This window comes from Hemiscyllium ocellatum, chromosome 21, assembly GCF_020745735.1.
Source record: "Hemiscyllium ocellatum isolate sHemOce1 chromosome 21, sHemOce1.pat.X.cur, whole genome shotgun sequence".
Lineage (NCBI taxonomy): Eukaryota > Metazoa > Chordata > Chondrichthyes > Orectolobiformes > Hemiscylliidae > Hemiscyllium > Hemiscyllium ocellatum.
Window position 1 is genome coordinate 42523367 of NC_083421.1, and position 16956 is coordinate 42540322.

Here is a 16956-nt window from a genome sequence, read left to right on the forward strand (position 1 = left end):
TAATTCCTTCTAGCCAACCAATGTAAACTCTCTCCAGTTCTGATAAATATTTCCAGTTTCCACAAATGGGCGGCACAGTGGTTAGCACTGCTGCCTCACAGCGCCTGAGACCCGGGTTCAATTCCTGACTCAGACGACAGACTGTGTGGAGTTTGCACATTCTCCCCGTGTCTGCGTGGGTTTCCTCCGGGTACTCTGGTTTCCTCCCACAGTCCAAAGATGTGCAAGTCAGGTGAATTGGCCACGCTAAATTGCCCGTAGTGTTAGGTAAGAGGTAAATGTAGGGTTATAGGTGGGCTGCGCTTCGGCGGGTCGGTGTGGACTTGTAGGGCCGAAGGGCCTGTTTCCACACTGTAAATAATCTAATCTAAAAAAAATGTGAATTCTAAATGATCTTGCATCCTAGAACTATCCTCCTTCCACTTCACACTTATTTTAGATTAGATTAGATTAGACTTACAGTGTGGAAACAGGCCCTTCGGCCCAACAAGTCCACACCGACCTGCCGAAGCGCAACCCACCCATACCCCTACATTTACCCCTTACCTAACACTACGGGCAATTTAGCTTGGCCAATTCACCTGACCCGCACATCTTTGTGACTGTAGGAGGAAACCGAAGCACCCGGAGGAAACCCACACAGACACGGGGAGAACGTGCAAACTCCACACAGTCAGTCGCCTGAGTCGGGAATTGAACCCGGGTCTACAGGCGCTGTGAGGCAGCAGTGCTAACCACTGTGCCACCGTGAAGTTATAATGTGTGCAACTTAAATCAATAATTTAAAATTGTCTTTAAGTATGATTATGCTTGGACTTCTGATATTTGTTACCTGTATCATGGTCAGCATCAGCCAAATCCATGTAATTCAGCCTCCTGACAATTGAATGACTGATGCTGGGGGCAGTACTTGGCCTTTGATAAGCAAGTTTGGTAATGTCTCATTTACATGATGGATCACAGAAATGAAGAGATATAAAAATACACAAAATTAAATGGGGCTAAAATGAAGAGTGATATCCATTGGTTATGAATAAATTACAAGAAACGTGAAAAGAAAACAAATGGAATATTAGAAGCTGTTTTGTTTAATGTGGTTTTGTGGTATAAAGTTAACAGTAGCATGTAGGGGTGACTTTCAAGTCTGAATAGCTTTGAGAACTCCCATAGTATTGTCTCAGCATTGTGTGCACTGATTGTTTTTCCCCGTAGTGGCTTAGGCAGACAAACTAATATTTCATTAACCCATCTAAAGGTTAAACTGGAAGCACACCAGTGAACCTGGTACAAGAATACAGAGGCAAGAGGAGGCAGTATGGTCTATTAAGCCTGCATCCATTCAATAAGATAAATGGTGATCTGGTCTACGTCTCCACTTTCCCATGTGTTGTCTCACTTGATTCTCTGTTGGACCAAACTTCTGTGTGAGAGAGTCCTGAATATAATAATAACAATGCATCCACACTTAGGGTAGAGAATTCCAAAGACGGCCATTTCTTGTAAGACATATCTCCTCATCTCAACCCTAAACTATCGTCCACTTTCCTTAGATTGTGTGCTAGTGTTTAAGATTCCACGTCCAGGGAAATAATCTGTGTCTACCTGGGAATTCATTTCAGAACCTTGTATGTTTCTATCTGTGTTCACCCCTCATCACTATAAACTGCAGAGAATATGGACACGTTTTTCAGCTCCTCCTCTCAGGACAGTAATCTTATCCCAGAGACCAGTCTAATGAACTTTTATTGCACTATGTCAAGTGCAACAACAAGGGATCCCCAGTTTATGAATGTTCGACTTACAATTTCATACAGTGGTGTTATTTTAAAGACTCCACTTAAGCATGCTTGCTGTATTTAGAAATGACTGCTTTATGTTGTCCTTCATTGTTGTTTGACTACAAATCAACTTGCGAACAGACTCCAGAATAGAACCCATTTGCAACCTGGGGACTGCCTCGATATTGTTCCTTAAATATTGAGACAAAAATGGCATCCCATGTTCTCCCCACTACAACCATCAGCGCGCGCACATGTGCACTATGCCACACCACTGTCCCCACCCCCACCCCCAAACAAAAAGAGTGATTTGGCTTGTGATTCACTGATATCCAGCACCGATCCTTTTGACTATCCTCCAGTCAGTGTGACAAGTTGAAAATACCCCAAAATTTCCTCCCCTCTTTTCCTGTCATGAATCATCCTCCATTATGTTTGTTTTGATCAGAGATTTTTATGTAAGTTTATTTTTCTAAAACTATAAATACAGAATTAAAATACACAATTATCTTTCAGCTTTCATGTTAAGTCATCTTGAAACCAGAAAATAAGCTTTAATTAACAATTTTCTTGTACAGTATAATTATGCATTTCTTTTTAAATTGATATTCTTGCAAATCCTCTTGAGTGCAAGACAAGCAGCTTTAACAAAATGGCTTCAGCAGTACTTAATTTCTGTGCTGGTAGATGACTGTTGAAGATTAATTTTGTATAGATTTTGTACCATTAAGTGTTAAAGGACTCTCGAGTTGAATTTTTTTTTTCAGGCCTATTCCGTTTATGATGAAGAGATTGGTTACTGTCAAGGCCAGTCCTTTCTTGCTGCAGTACTACTTTTGCATGTGAGTGCATTATTTTGAGAAGACATATTTGAAACTGTTATCTATAATGGCTTGAAATGATTGTGTGAAGTGCCATCTTATGGAAATATTTTGTACTGCATGCAGGTTTTTCAATTCAGCTAAATTTATTAAGGTCACTAAATGTTTGTTATAAGTTATTTTTATAAAACTTTGCATTCCTTGTGCAATTCTGTTTTAAAAGGAAGTTATAACAATGTTAGGATGACACTTTAAAGCAGTTCAAGTTTATTAATAGCAATAACAGGAATTGCTGGAGAAACTTAGCACATCTGGCAGCATTTATCAGTGACCATTTAAAGCGGTTTGTTAATAATCTGGTGCATTAAACAGCTCAAGATTTATGCATAACATTGCTGTGCGATCATTTTAAAATGTTCAAGTTTTACATGTTGCCACATTGAAGTAAATTTCCATAGACAGCTCATTCTTAACCAGAAGGCCTTTTTGGACAACTGTGCAGCAAAAGATGCACGACTGAAAAATCAGCTGTTAAATCTGCAGTTTTAAAATTTGTAGAAATGCCTGTTTCCAAAAATCTGTTTTCAAAAAGGATTTTCCAGCTATACTGTTTTAAGATGGTGATTTAGAAGCATCTTCCTTGTATTACATTTAAAATACTACTTGGATAACTTGACCATTTCTGCAGAAATTCTTTCTGGTCAACACACTATCCATCTTACTTTCTTGTATGTTGAATAAAAAGCATCCAAGTGGAATCGGATTATTGATGTATATTATGCTTACTATTGCACTTTATGAGCTGTGCAAAGTATTCTACCAAAGAAACTTATTATAAGTAACTTTTTAATGACTTAATTTTTCATTTATATCCTTTCAGATGCCTGAAGAGCAAGCATTTAGTGTTCTGGTCAAAATTATGTTTGACTATGGACTCAGGGAACTTTTTAAACAAAATTTTGAAGACTTGCATTGCAAATTCTATCAGTTGGAAAGACTGATGCAGGTAATTACAAAAAAAAACCTAAACTGTAGTTATGGTGGGGTAAAGTACAATTCATACTACGATATTCAGTCGGATTGGTTGGGAGAACCCTGATTAGTGTAGCATTTGTTTTAGTGTGGCATTTTTACAAAGTAGATTCAGAACAACATGGGAATAAGTTCATTAAAACTGATGGAATCTCTTCAGAGTCATAGTTGGTAGATGTAGCATTGGGGCAATGAAAACTGAGCAAAGCCCACGCCACAGTCATGTTTGAGAGCAGTCATTTTGAGCTTGAAACTGAAGTGTTTGCTGAAACTGTAGCTAATTAGCATAAGATGTAACGTTAATGATTTCTGTACCAAGCTTCACCCATGGAAATTAAGCCAGTCACTTATGCGTTTATTTGCTTAGCATTGTTATACAGTAATTATTGGATTTCACATGTAGTGCAAATGGATTACTTTTCTGCTTATTGCTTCCTTGGAACCTGAATTTGTAGTGTTACTTAACAAAGGATGAATTTTAGAATGTTATGCAAGTGCTATTAGTAGATTAAGTAACATTGTTGTCAATTTCACATATCTATTTCTATCTCATATTTTCCAGAAACCCAAATTTCCAGTCACTGTTCTACTGCCGTGAAAAATTTTCCATACAAATAGTTTATTTTATTCAATACATGAATAGATTTGACCTGGTTATTTAAACAGAGTATTGTGTTTTGATCTAAAAAGTTCCAACAGACCTACCTCTTTGAGAAGAAGTTTCAAGTGACACCAAAATAACTGCAAAGCAAGTTTTTCTTTCTGGAAAAGCAGATCTGTAAATCTGAATAGGTATATGAAGTTTGTCAATAGGGAGCATCACGAAGTAACCCAGTGGTCCACTATATTTTTTAAAAACTCGAGACTTTGGGTGTAGTGTCAATGTTAAAAGAAACACTTTAGAATTCTATATATGTGAGTGCCATTCATTTTTGGCATTCCTTGATATTAAGTACATCATTTCAAGATGTAATCATTTACATAAATGATTTGGATGCGAGCATAAGAGGTACAGTTAGTAAGTTTGCAGATGACACCAAAATTGGAGGTGTAGCAGACAGCGAAGAGAGTTACCTCAGAGTACAACAGGATTTGGACCAGATGGGCCAATGGGCTGAGAAGTGGCAGATGGAGTTTAATTCAGATAAATGCGAGGTGCTGCATTTTGGGAAAGCAAATCTTAGCAGGACTTATACACTAAATGGGTAAGGTCCTAGGGAGTGTTGCTGAACAAAGAGACCTTGGAGTGCAGGTTCATAGCTCCTTGAAAGTGGAGTCGCAGGTAGATAGGATAGAGAAGAAGGCGTTTGGTATGCTTTCCTTTATTGGTCAGAGTACTGAGTACAGGAGTTGGGAGGTCATGTTGCGGCTGCACAGGACATTGGTTAGGCCACTGTTGGGATATTGTGTGCAATTCTGGTCTCTTTCCTATTGGAAAGATGTTGTGAAGCTTGAAAGGGTTCAGAAAAGATTTACAAGGATGTTGCCAGGGTTGGAGGATCTGTGCTACAGGGAGAGGCTGAACAGGCTGGGGCTGTTTTCCCTGGAGCGTCGGAGGCTGAGAGGTGACCTTATTGAGGTTAACAAAATTATGAGGGGCATGGATAGGCTAAATAGACAAAGTCTTTTCCCTGGGGTCGGGGAGTCCAGAACTAGAGGGCATGGGTTTAGGGAGAGAGGGGAAAGCTATAAAAGAAACCTAAGGGGCAACTTTTTCACGCAGAGGATGGTATGTGTGTGGAATGAGCTGCCAGAGGATGTGGTGGAGGCTGGTACAATTGCAACATTTAAGAGGCATTTGGATGGGTATATGAATAGGAAGGGTTTGGAGGGATATGGGCCGGGTGCTGGCAGGTGGGACTAGATTGGGTTGGGATATCTGGTCGGCATGGACGGGTTGGGCTAAAGGGTCTGTTTCCATGCTGTACATCTCTATGACACTAATGTTAAAATGTGGGTGAATAAGGTGATCACGTTGAGTTTTCATTGCCTAAATGTCAAATTTTTATAATATATGTTATTCTGAATCCAGTATCATCATCAAAACAAAGCAGAATCAGTTCCATTTGGTTTTTGACTCAACTGCCTAAACTCTTCACTGTTTTTAATATGTTTCAATTGCATAATAATGTAATAGACTTTTGGTTCTCATGCCAATACACCACTCAGCAGGAGTGATCATGCCAAGGCTAAGCACATAATAGGTCCAGCGTAATGGATCTATTGTGTATTTGAAATTGGAGGTATTTGACCACAAAATGACTCGTTCTATAACTCAACCTTAATCAAAAAACAGTTTCCAGGAATTCATACAAAATTGAAAAAGCAAATCTCAATTCTAGTTCTGCTCATATTTTTAAAAAGAGATGAAAACTCTTACCAATTCTCAAGTTGACAACTGATAACTAGGTGTTTCTTTAGAAACTTGAGTGGTTCCTGCGTATTGTCTCTTATGATTCTGAGGATCTTCAATCTACCCCTTACTTCAACTTGACAAATTTTGTGAGAATTTTGTTTTGATTAGTTTTTGTGATCACTTCCTAATTTCATTTCCTGTTATTAGTTTAAAATTCTTCAACTTATTATTTTTCCATCATAATTTGGCATTTACTTTTATTACTGTAATGTTCTGTGCTTCTTACCTTGTACACTAAAAGCAAATAACTTAGTTTTTGCCCTGTTGCTGTTTGTGGAATATTGCTGTGAATAAATTGGCTATTGTATTTTCTTAGATTTATTACATTGCAGAAATGCTGCATTTGTTGTAGAAACCTCTGGAGGGGGTGGGGGGGGGGGTTGGTGGGGAGATACCCTGAAGGTGTTGGTACATTGTTTTTATTAATATGCATCTATGACAACTTTACTGTCAAGTGACTTGTACTAAAAATAAGCTACTTGTATTATAGCTAGGAAGGGCCATCAAAAGACAGTAACTTCAGTGCAGGTCGTTCTCCTACAACACGTCTTTTGTTGATGTGAATTCACTCCAAACAATTGATGAATTGGTGACATGGTTTCTAAAGCGCGAACTTTTAAAACATGTTGGCTGTAACGCGCTCACATCACTAGCACTTTACGTACTGTTTCTAAAGCATGATTTTTCTATAACACAGAGTTGCATAAGAATACAAGCAGTGCATTGTAAAATAATTGACTGTATTCTTTTATTTTATTGATTTGGTGAAATGAGTGTACCTTTCCTTCAAGAATGGCTGTGCAGTATCTGAGGGTAAGAACTTCTGCTTCTAATAAATGTTGTTTTTACTTTCAGGAGTACATCCCAGATTTGTACAACCACTTCTTAAACATCAGTCTTGAAGCACATATGTATGCTTCTCAATGGTTTCTGACTTTGTTCACTGCTAAGTTCCCACTCTATATGGTCTTTCACATTATTGATCTGCTGCTCTGTGAGGTGAGTGTATTTTTATAGGGAAAATAATTGTATCCATAAAATATCAAATTTAATTTAACAATGATAAATAAAATTGTAAAAATCTTAAAGGGGATTAATATTAAGTTTACACAAGAATATTGATAAGGGTTTTGCTGCTGCTTTCATTTTTGGTTTCATTTTAATTTCCAGCTTTTATCCTTTTCCTTCCTTCCTTGTCTGGCAACATCCGAGGAGCAGGATTCCTGTTGAAGGGCTTATGCCCGAAACGTCGGTTTGCCTGCTCTTCGCATGCTGCCTGACCTGCAGTGCTTTTCCAGAGCCACACTCTTGACTGTGATCTCAGCATCTGCAGTCCTCACTTTCATATTTGCGCTGGGTTTTTAAAAGCACACATTAGAATCTCACTGTGATCACCTATATAATTGAGACTGATTTAGTGTGACAGCTCAGTTAGTGAAAGTACCCCATTTGTGTCATGTGATTGAATGGCACTGAACTAGCTACAGGTGATTCTCCCCATATGGTGACTAATTCTGGCCTTAAATGAAAGTTCAAATAGACAGTCAATCTTTGTAACTTCTGGGAGGTGTGGTTCAGATCCTCTGTCCTATCAGTCACATACTTCCCAAGTACAGCAAGGGAAATTAAGAATAATTACTCTTGAACCAAATGCTAATTTCTTCTTTTGGAGATACTGATTAGCTACTACCAGAAAAAAAAACTAATTTGAGAAAACCAGGAAATGACAGAAGACAAAGTAGTGCAGTCCAGTACTGACTAGGAAGCGAAAGGTTGCATCAAGCAGAGAAATTGTTACTTTCATATTTGAGGAAGATTCAAATTTGGTTGTCAAAAAATAATGTTTGTTCAAAGAATAATTAAGAAACATGCATGCAACACAGGTTGAGAATTGTAGCGATAACATACTTTCAAACCACTTACCACCACCAAAATTCCGTCAACATCCAAAATTTCTTTAGTGAAAATGTTGACAAAGTTCCCTCAACATTTTCTGTTGGTAAGCCATAAATAATGACCATTTTATTTATTATTTTTCATTTGTTTGTGGGACTTGGGCATCGCTGGCTGGCCAGCATTGATTACCCATCCCTATATGCCCTTAAGGTGGTGATGAGTTGCCGGCTTGAATCACTGCAGTCTACTTGTTGTGGGTTGGCCCGCAATGCCGTTAGGGAGGAAATTCCAGGATTTTGACCCAATGACTGTCAAGGAACGGCAATACATTTCCAAGTCAGGGTGGTGAGTGGTTTGGAAGGGCACGTGCAGGTGGTGGAGTTCCCAAGTACCTGCTGCCCTTGTCCTTCTAGATGGAAGTGGTCATGGGTTTTGAAGATGCTGTCTAAGGATCTTTGGTGAATTTCTGCAGTGCATCTTATAGATTGTACACACTGCTGCGACTGAGCACTGGTGGTGGAGAGATTGAATGTTTGTAGATGTGCCAATCAAACGATTGCTTCGTCCTGGATGGTGTCAAGCTTCTTGAGTATTGTTGGAGCTGCACCCATCCAAGCAAGTGGGGAATGTTCCATCACACTCCTAACTTCTACCTTTGTAGATGGTGGGTAGACTTTGGGGTGTCAGGAGGTGAGCTACTCGCCGCAGTATCCCTGGTCTCTGATGTGCTCTTGTAGCCACTGTGTTTATGTGGTGAGTCTAGTTGAGCTTCTAGTCAATGGTAACCCCAAGGATGTTGACAGTGGGGAATTCAGTGTTGGTGATACTGTTGAATGTCAAGGGGCGGTGGTTAGAGTGTCTCTTATTTGTGATGGTCATTGGCTGGCATTTGTGTGTTGTGAATGTTACTTGCCACTTGTTGGCCCAAGCCCGGATATAGTCCAGATCTTGTTGCATTTGAGCACAGACTACTTCAGTGTGTGAGGAGTGGCAAATAGTGCTGAACACTGTGCAATCATTGGCGAGCGTCCCCACTTATGACAGAGGGAAGGTCATTGATGAATCAGCTGAAGATTGTTGGGCCTAGGACACTACCCTGAGGGATTCCTGCAGAGATATCCTGGAGCTGAGATGACTGACCCTCCATAATCACAACCATCTTCCTTTCTGCCAGCTATGACTCTAAGCAGTGGAGTGTTTGCCCCCGATATCTGTTGATTCCAGTTTTGCCAGGGCTCCTTGATGCCATACTCTGTCAAATGTGGCCTTGATGTCAAGGGCTGTCACTCTCACTTCACATCTGGAATTCAGCTCTTTAGTCCATTTTTGAACCAAAGCTGTAACGAGATCAGGAGTTGAATGACCCTGGCGCAACCCAAATTGGGTGACACTTGATAGCACTGTTGATGATCCCTTCCATCACTCTACTGATGATAGAGAGTAGACTGATTGATTGATTGGGCGGTAATTGGCCGTGTTGGATTTGTCCTGCTTTTTCTGTACAGGACATACCCGGGCAATTTTCCACATTGTTGTAACTGTACTGGAAGAGCTTGATATTGTAATCTAGGATTTGATTTGAGAGGAATTAACTGTGCTCAATTTAAATCAGGATCATTACAATGGAAATCTAGCTAGAGTGGACTGGGAAAAAGAGTTCAGCAACAAGGAGAGTTGATATTTGGCAGATGTTTAAGAAAATAATTCATGCCTCACAGCAAAGACATAGAGATGTACAGCGTGGAGACAGATCCTTCTGTCCAACTCGTCCATGCTGACCAAATATCCTAAATTAGTCTAATCCCATTTGCAGCAGTTGTCCCATATCCTTCTAAATCTTTCTTGAAAAGGTTCAGTAAAGATTTATAAGGATGTAGCCAGGGTTGGAGAGTTTGAACTGTAGGAAGTGACTGAATAAGCTGGGGCTGTTTCCGTGAAGTGTCGGAGGCTACATGGTGACCTTAGAGGTTTGTAAAATCATGAGGGGCATGGATAGCATAAATAGACAAGATTTCTTTCCTTAGATAGGTGGGATCCAGAATTAGAGAGCATAGGTTTAAGGGGAAAGGGCAACTTCATGCAGAGGGTGGTACATGTATGGAATGAGCTGCCACAGGAAATGGTGAAAGCTGGTACAATTAAAACATTTAAAAGGCATCCCCGTTAGATGACTTCGATTAGGTAACAATCAGGACAGATAAAGGGGAAGCAGGAGACATGATATATTAGGATTTTCGTAAGATGTTGATGAGGTACCTCTGTTTGAGGTAGTTCATGAGCATGGGTGGGGGATTGGCTAACTAATAGAAGACGATTGGGATACGGGGAACATTTTCAGGATAGCAAGCAAATACAGTATCACAGGGATCTGTGGTGGGGCCACGATTAGATTAAATTACTTACAGTATGGAAACAGGCCTTTCGGCCCAACAAGTCCACACCGACCCGCCAAAGCGCAGCCCACCCATACCCCTACATTTACCCCTTATCTAACACTACGGGCAATTTTAGCATGGCCAATTCACCTGACCCGCACATCTTTGGACTGTGGGAGGAAACCCACACAGACACGGGGAGAACGTGCAAACTCCACACAGTCAGTCGCCTGATGCGGGAAATGAACCCGGGTCTCTGGCGCTGTGAGGCAGCAGTGCTAACCACTGTGCCACCGTGCCGTCCACTAAATTTATTTAGTATTTTCATGACTTGGATGAGGAAAATGAATGTACAATAGCCAAGTTTACAAATGGAACAAAAATAGGTGGGAAAGCAAATAGTGAAGATAAAATGCAGTCTGCAGAAGAATATAGGCAGGTTAAATGAGTAGGCAAAAATTTAGCAGATGGAATGCAATTTGAACAAATGTAAGATTACACACTTTGGCAAGAAAAACAGGGGAGCTGAATGAGATTTAAATGGAGAAAGACTGCAGAGAACCACAGCAGAGTCTTTAGGAGAATAAAAATCAGAAAAGCTAGTTGACAAACTCCGGTAATAGGCTATTCATTTAAACCGAATGGAGAAGTAGTCTTTTTGAAACTCTCAGATAACAGTTGGAATATTGTGAACAATGTTTGGGGCCCTAATATAAAGAAAAGATACACTGACCTTGGAGACAATCCACAGAAGGTTTGATAAGATAATCCCAGGCATGGAGGGACTGTCTTATGAGGAGAGGTTGAGTAGACAGTGTTTGGAAATACAAGATTCTTAGGGACTTGACAAGGTAGATGTGGGAAAATGGTTTCCCTTTGTAGGACGGTCTAAGATCAGAGGGCAAAAATCTGAATAAGATATCACCCACTTAGGAAAGAGATGAGGAGGAATTCCTTCTACAAAGGCTGGGAACTGTGGAACGTTTTACCCCACAGGGCTGTAAAAGCTGCTTTGTTAAGTATATATTCAAGGTCGCGATAGGTTTTTTAATCAGTAAGGGAATCAGGTTCGGTAAGAGAGGAGGAAAGCAGGAAAATGGAGTTGTAGATGATCAAATCATCCATGATCTAATTGAATGGTGAAGCAAACTCTGGACTGAATGCTCTGGTTTTGCTCTTACGTCCTATGATCATCGTATGCCCGAACCGTTGAGCAGCCCTCAGTGTGAAGCAATCACCCTATACAGAACTATAGAGCTGTACTGCATGGAAACAGACCTTTCAGTCCAACTCGTCCTTGCCAACCAAATATCTTAATTAAGTTAAGATATTTTTTCCAGCATTTGGCCCATATCCTCCTCCACACTTCTGATTCATATACCCATCCAGATGCCTTTTTAAATGTTGTAATTGTAACCGCCTTCTCCACTTCCTCTGACAGTTCATTTCATGCACACACCACCCTCTGTGTGAAAAGGTTGCTCCTTAGGTCCCTCTTAAATCTTTCACCTCTCAACTTAAACCTATGCCCTCTAGTTCTGGACTGTTCTCCCCACCCAAATGGAATAGTCCTTGGTTATTCACCCAAAAATAGCAGAGCCTATTTATGCCAGCCCTTTAGCTCAAACCCTCCAACCCTGGTAACATCCTTGTAAATCTTTTCTGAACCCTTTCAAGTTTCACACCATGTTTCCCGTAGTGGAGAGACCAGAATTGAATGTGGTTTTCCAAAAGTGGCTTAACCAATGTCATATACAGTCCCAACATGACCTCCCAACTCCTGTATTCAGTGCAGTGACCAATAAAAGCAAGCATACCCAAATGCTGCCTTCACTATCCTGTCCACCTGTGTCTCCACTTTCAAGGAGCTATGAACATCTCTATTCAGCAACACTCCCCAGAGCGCTACCATTAAGTGTGTAAATCCTTTGATTTGTTTTTCCAAAATGCAGCACCTCACATTTATCTAAATTAAACCCCATTTGCCACTCCTCAACTCACTGACCTATCTGATCAAGATTCTGTTGCACTCTGAGGTAATCTTCTTTGCTGTCCACTACATCTCTAGTTTTGGTGTTATATCGAAACTTACTAATCATAACTCCTATGTTCACATCCAAATCATTCATGTAAATAACAAAAAGCAGCGGATCCATCATGAATTCTTGTGGCACACGATATGTTCAAAGGTTTAGAAGTTAGCACAATCACAACATGTTGCAAAGACTGAAAAGTGCCAGTAGATTGTTTCTCTATTTTTGAAACCCTGCAGATGCAGTATTTCTTTTCTAAAGTACAGCAAAAAAGAGTGCAGTAAGGGACACTATAGAATAACTCCTCATCAAGCTGCTATTTAATTATGAAAATTATTGTACTTTAACGCATGTTAACCACATGGTGGTGCTGTTAAGGACAATTCAGAATGACCAGAGATGCTCCTGAAATACAGGTCTTTGTATCTTATCGCTGTACTAAACAGCATGCATTTAATCACCAAGGTTTATTTAAACTGTGATATTTTGTTTGACATTTTTAACTTCTATCAAAAAGGCTTCTTCTGGATTATAAATATGTTTAAATTTCTCGGCATCTGGAATTCCAGTGATTGTATTGCAGGGTTGATATTCCTTAGCTGAAGGTTCATTGTTGATGGATTCATTTTTAGCAAAGGTTTATTTATCCAAGCAGCTAGTAACTAAAATGTGATTTTGGAAGCTAGTCCTAAGGATTGTACTATTGTTGAAAATTACCTCTTTCATTTATGCTTGATGATCATTAAATTGTGTACTTTTTCAAGTTCAGTTGATTTTTCTAGTAAGTTTTGCAGGGCCAAGTTCCATGATAGGGTAAGAGAAAGAGATTTAATTTGAGGCTGGATCCAGGATTTCAGCATTGATGTAAACAGTCAGTGCGATACTTTGCTATTGAATAATGGTTTGAGCATTGCAGTATGTACTGTAAATGTTATGGGGTGACACTTTGTTGTCTATATATGTATTGAATGGGTTTTTCTGTTATGAGTTTTATTATATAGTTATATTTTATTGATGTTGATGATCCCTTGAGACATTAGTTTGCTTTGAAAGTCAATACCAATTTCCCTCGAACCAATTTTAAAGTTCATGTTAGTGTTGATCTGTGTGCATTTTAAACAAAAAATCCTGAGTTTGTTAAAAACACTGTAAAATTAAAATTCACTTGATTATTTAGATGGTTCTAGGACTGAATTCTCCAACTTTTACTTTCTAATATGCTATTTCTACCTTCTAACCATCTTGATGAGCATTAACTAATCCTGATCAGGCCACCCAAATAATAATATGCAGGACATATGGAACATTGGGATTCTGCAATGTAACCAGAGCAGTGACAAAAGAAAGCAATGCAATTCTGCTATTAAAAGTACAAACATTTGAATGTGGGTATTGAGGATTTTCAAATTGAGGAATTGCAAAGTAGAACAGAAGGAATAGCCAAGCATGCAACCAGGACAGCTGTAAATTCAATGTTCAATAGTAACATTTATAAGCAATCTAAAGGTATTTTACTGTATTTTGGTGGTAGAAAAAGTGGATTCAGCACTTTTCTTCTCAATTCTTCCTCCTCTGAAGACTCCTGACTCTTTGTTAACCCTTCATTGGCTTACCTAAGTCGTAGTTTTCATTTGTGAGCTTTCTGTTTTAGCAGCTATTTAACCACAGAAAGGAATCAAGCTGAGCATGATGAGGACCACGTGTCCACAGGAATTGCTGGACAGTGATCAAGAACTAGAAACATTATTTCCTATCCCCCCTCAAACCAAGATGCTCAAGCTGTCTTGTTAAATAACGTTGCTGCATTTGGATGTACAGGTTTTTTAGAAAAGGAAGTGGAATTAATGGATTTCTCCGACTGAAACTAAAAATGGCCTGTAACTTATGGAGGAGAAAAGAAAGTCTTGACAAATTTAGTCTCCTCAATATCCTGGAACGTTTTAAATCAGTTGCCAAATTGATGCTGGAAGGCTAGTGTTGGCAGATAAGGAAATAGCTGAAGAACTTAATAAATACTTTGTGTCAGTCTTCACAGTAGAAAACATGAGTAATATCCCAATCATTAAGGAGAGTCAGGGGGCAGAGTTGAGTATGAAAGCCATTACATTAGCTAAAAAAGCTGAACGGTCTAAAAATTGATATATCTCCTGGCCCCAATGGGCTACACCCTAAATTTCTGAGGGAGGTAGCTGGGGGAATAGTGGAGGTGTTGGTTGTGATCTTTCAAAAATCACTGCGGTCAGGGAAAGTCCCAGATAATTGGGAAATCGCTGTTGTAACCCCCTTGTTCAAGAAAGGATCAAGACAAAAGATGCGATATTATAGACCCATTAGTCTAATGTCGGTTGTAAGTAAAATTCTAGAATCCATTGTTAAGGATGAGATTTCTAAATTCTTGAAAGTGTAGGGTCAGATTAGAATAAGTCAGCATGGATTTAGTAAGGGGATGTCCTGCCTGACAAACCTGTTAGAATTCTTTGAAGAGGTAACAAGTAGGTTAGACTAGGGAAACCCAGTGGATGTCATCTATCTAAACTTCCAAAAGGCATTTGATAAGGTGCCTCACGGGAGGCTGCTGAGTAAGGTGAGGGCCCACTGTTTTCGAGGAGAGCTACTGCATGGATTGAGGATTGGCTGTCTGGTAGAAGGCAGAGAGTTGGGATAAAAGGTTCTTTTTCTGAATGGCAGCCGGTGACAAGTGGTGTCCTGCAGGGTTTAGTGTTGGGGCTGCAACTGTTCACTTTATATATTACTGATCTGGATGAAGGGCCGGGGCATTCTGGCAAAGTTCGCTGATGATACAAAGTTGGGCGAACAGACAAGTAGTTCTGAGAAGGTGGGGAGGCTGCAGAAAGACTTACAGTTTGGGAGAGTTGTCCAGGAAATGGCTGGTGAAAGTCAATGTGAGCAAATGCGAGGTCTTGCAGTTTGGAAAAAAGAATACAGGGACGGACTATTTCCTAAATGGTGAGAAAACCCATAAAGCCAAAGTACAAAGGGATCTGGGAGTGCTAGTCCAGGACTCTCCAAGGGCTGACTTACAAGTTGAGTCCATGATTACGAAAGCAAATGTAATGTTGTATTTATGTCAAAAGGGTTGGAATATTAAAGCAGTGGTGTGGTTCTGAGACTTCATAAAGCTCTAGTTAAGCCCCATTTAGAATACTGTGTCCAATTTTAGCCCCACACCTCAGGCAGGACATACTGGCACTGGAGCATGTCCAGCAGAGATTCACACTGATGATCCCTGAAATGGTAGGCCTAACATAAGATGAATGGATGAGATTCTGGGATTGTATTCATTAGAGTTTAGAATGTTGAGGGGAGATCTAATAGAAATTTACAAGATAATGCACGACTTAGAAAGGGTGGATGCTGAGAAATTGTTTCTGTTAGGTGGAGAGATTAGGACCCTTGAGCACAGCCTTAGAATTAGAGGGGGTCAATTTAGCATGGAAATGAGGAGACGATTCTTCAGCCAGAGAATGGTGGGCCTGTGGAATTCATTGCCATGGAGCGCAGTGGAGGCCGGGACATTAAATGTCTTCAAGGCAGAGATTGATAAGTTCTTGATCTCGCAAGGAACTAAGGGTTATGGGGAGAGTGCGGGTAAATTGAGTTGAAATGTCCATTAACCAGGACTAAATGGTAGAGTGGACTCAATGGGCTGAATGGCCTTGCTTCCACTCTTTTGTTTTATGGTCTTATTATTTCACAATTGCTTTGTCAGCGAACAAGATGGCAAGACAGTTTGGGTGAACAAAAAAAAACGAATTCAATGTAGGGAAATGTGGTGAGGACAATGAATCAACAGACTTTTTTTTGAGATTTTAGAATATTGCTGATCAGTTTAGTTTAGGGTGTAATGCTGAACAATGATGTTAGAGTAATAAGAATTATTACAACTATAAAGAGATAAACTGAGAGCAAAGATCAGAAAAGCATATTCAACCTTACTTTAGTTCAGATTTTCACAAGTAGGTTAGCAAAATTCAAGATATAATTGGCCCATTAGTTAAGTTGATATGGCAGAAATAAAATTGTCAGAATGTTATCTATCTTGACATTTTGTTCATTATTTTAAAAAGTCAGCTTTAAGGCCAATGTTGTGTGCAATTATTAATATAGATTTAAAGCTTTATAATAAAGTCTTGTGTGTTTGGATCAGAGACTTTGTTACAAAGTGTCCCATACTTTACCAACTGTAACTACATTTTAGAAGAATGACAGGAATCTCTCAGAAGTCTATAAAACCCAGCAGGAGTAAGGTAAACTTAGAGAGATGAGAACCAGGGGTCACAATCTGAGCATACAAATTAGGCTGTTTCTTCACCCAGAGGGGAGTGACTTTGTGGAATTCTCTGCCAGGAAACAATTTAGATCATGACATGGAATGTTTTCGAGGAGTTAGGTATAATTCTTATGGGTAAAGGATTCAAAGAATCTAAGGGGAAAGTGGGAACAGGGTCTGAGTTGGACATTTAGCCAAGGTCATGTGGAATGGCAGAGCAGCTCAAAGGGCTGAATTCACTACTGCAAATTTATGTTTCTAACACACAATCACCTACCATCTTAAAAGTAAATAACTTGCAAATTCCTAATTTA

The 16956-nt window shown here is 39.6% G+C and overlaps 1 protein-coding gene across 3 annotated transcripts in view; it reads left to right on the plus strand.

The window, feature by feature from the left end:
* LOC132825844 (rab GTPase-activating protein 1) overlaps positions 1-16956 on the plus strand; it is a 182319-nt gene that overhangs the window by 141796 nt on the left and 23567 nt on the right. For all 3 annotated transcript variants that reach the window (XM_060841384.1, XM_060841386.1, XM_060841385.1), the window contains 3 exons: positions 2546-2620; positions 3480-3605; positions 6903-7046. In XM_060841384.1, the coding sequence (XP_060697367.1) occupies positions 2546-2620; positions 3480-3605; positions 6903-7046 (345 nt within the window). The remainder of the gene's footprint in view (positions 1-2545; positions 2621-3479; positions 3606-6902; positions 7047-16956) is intronic.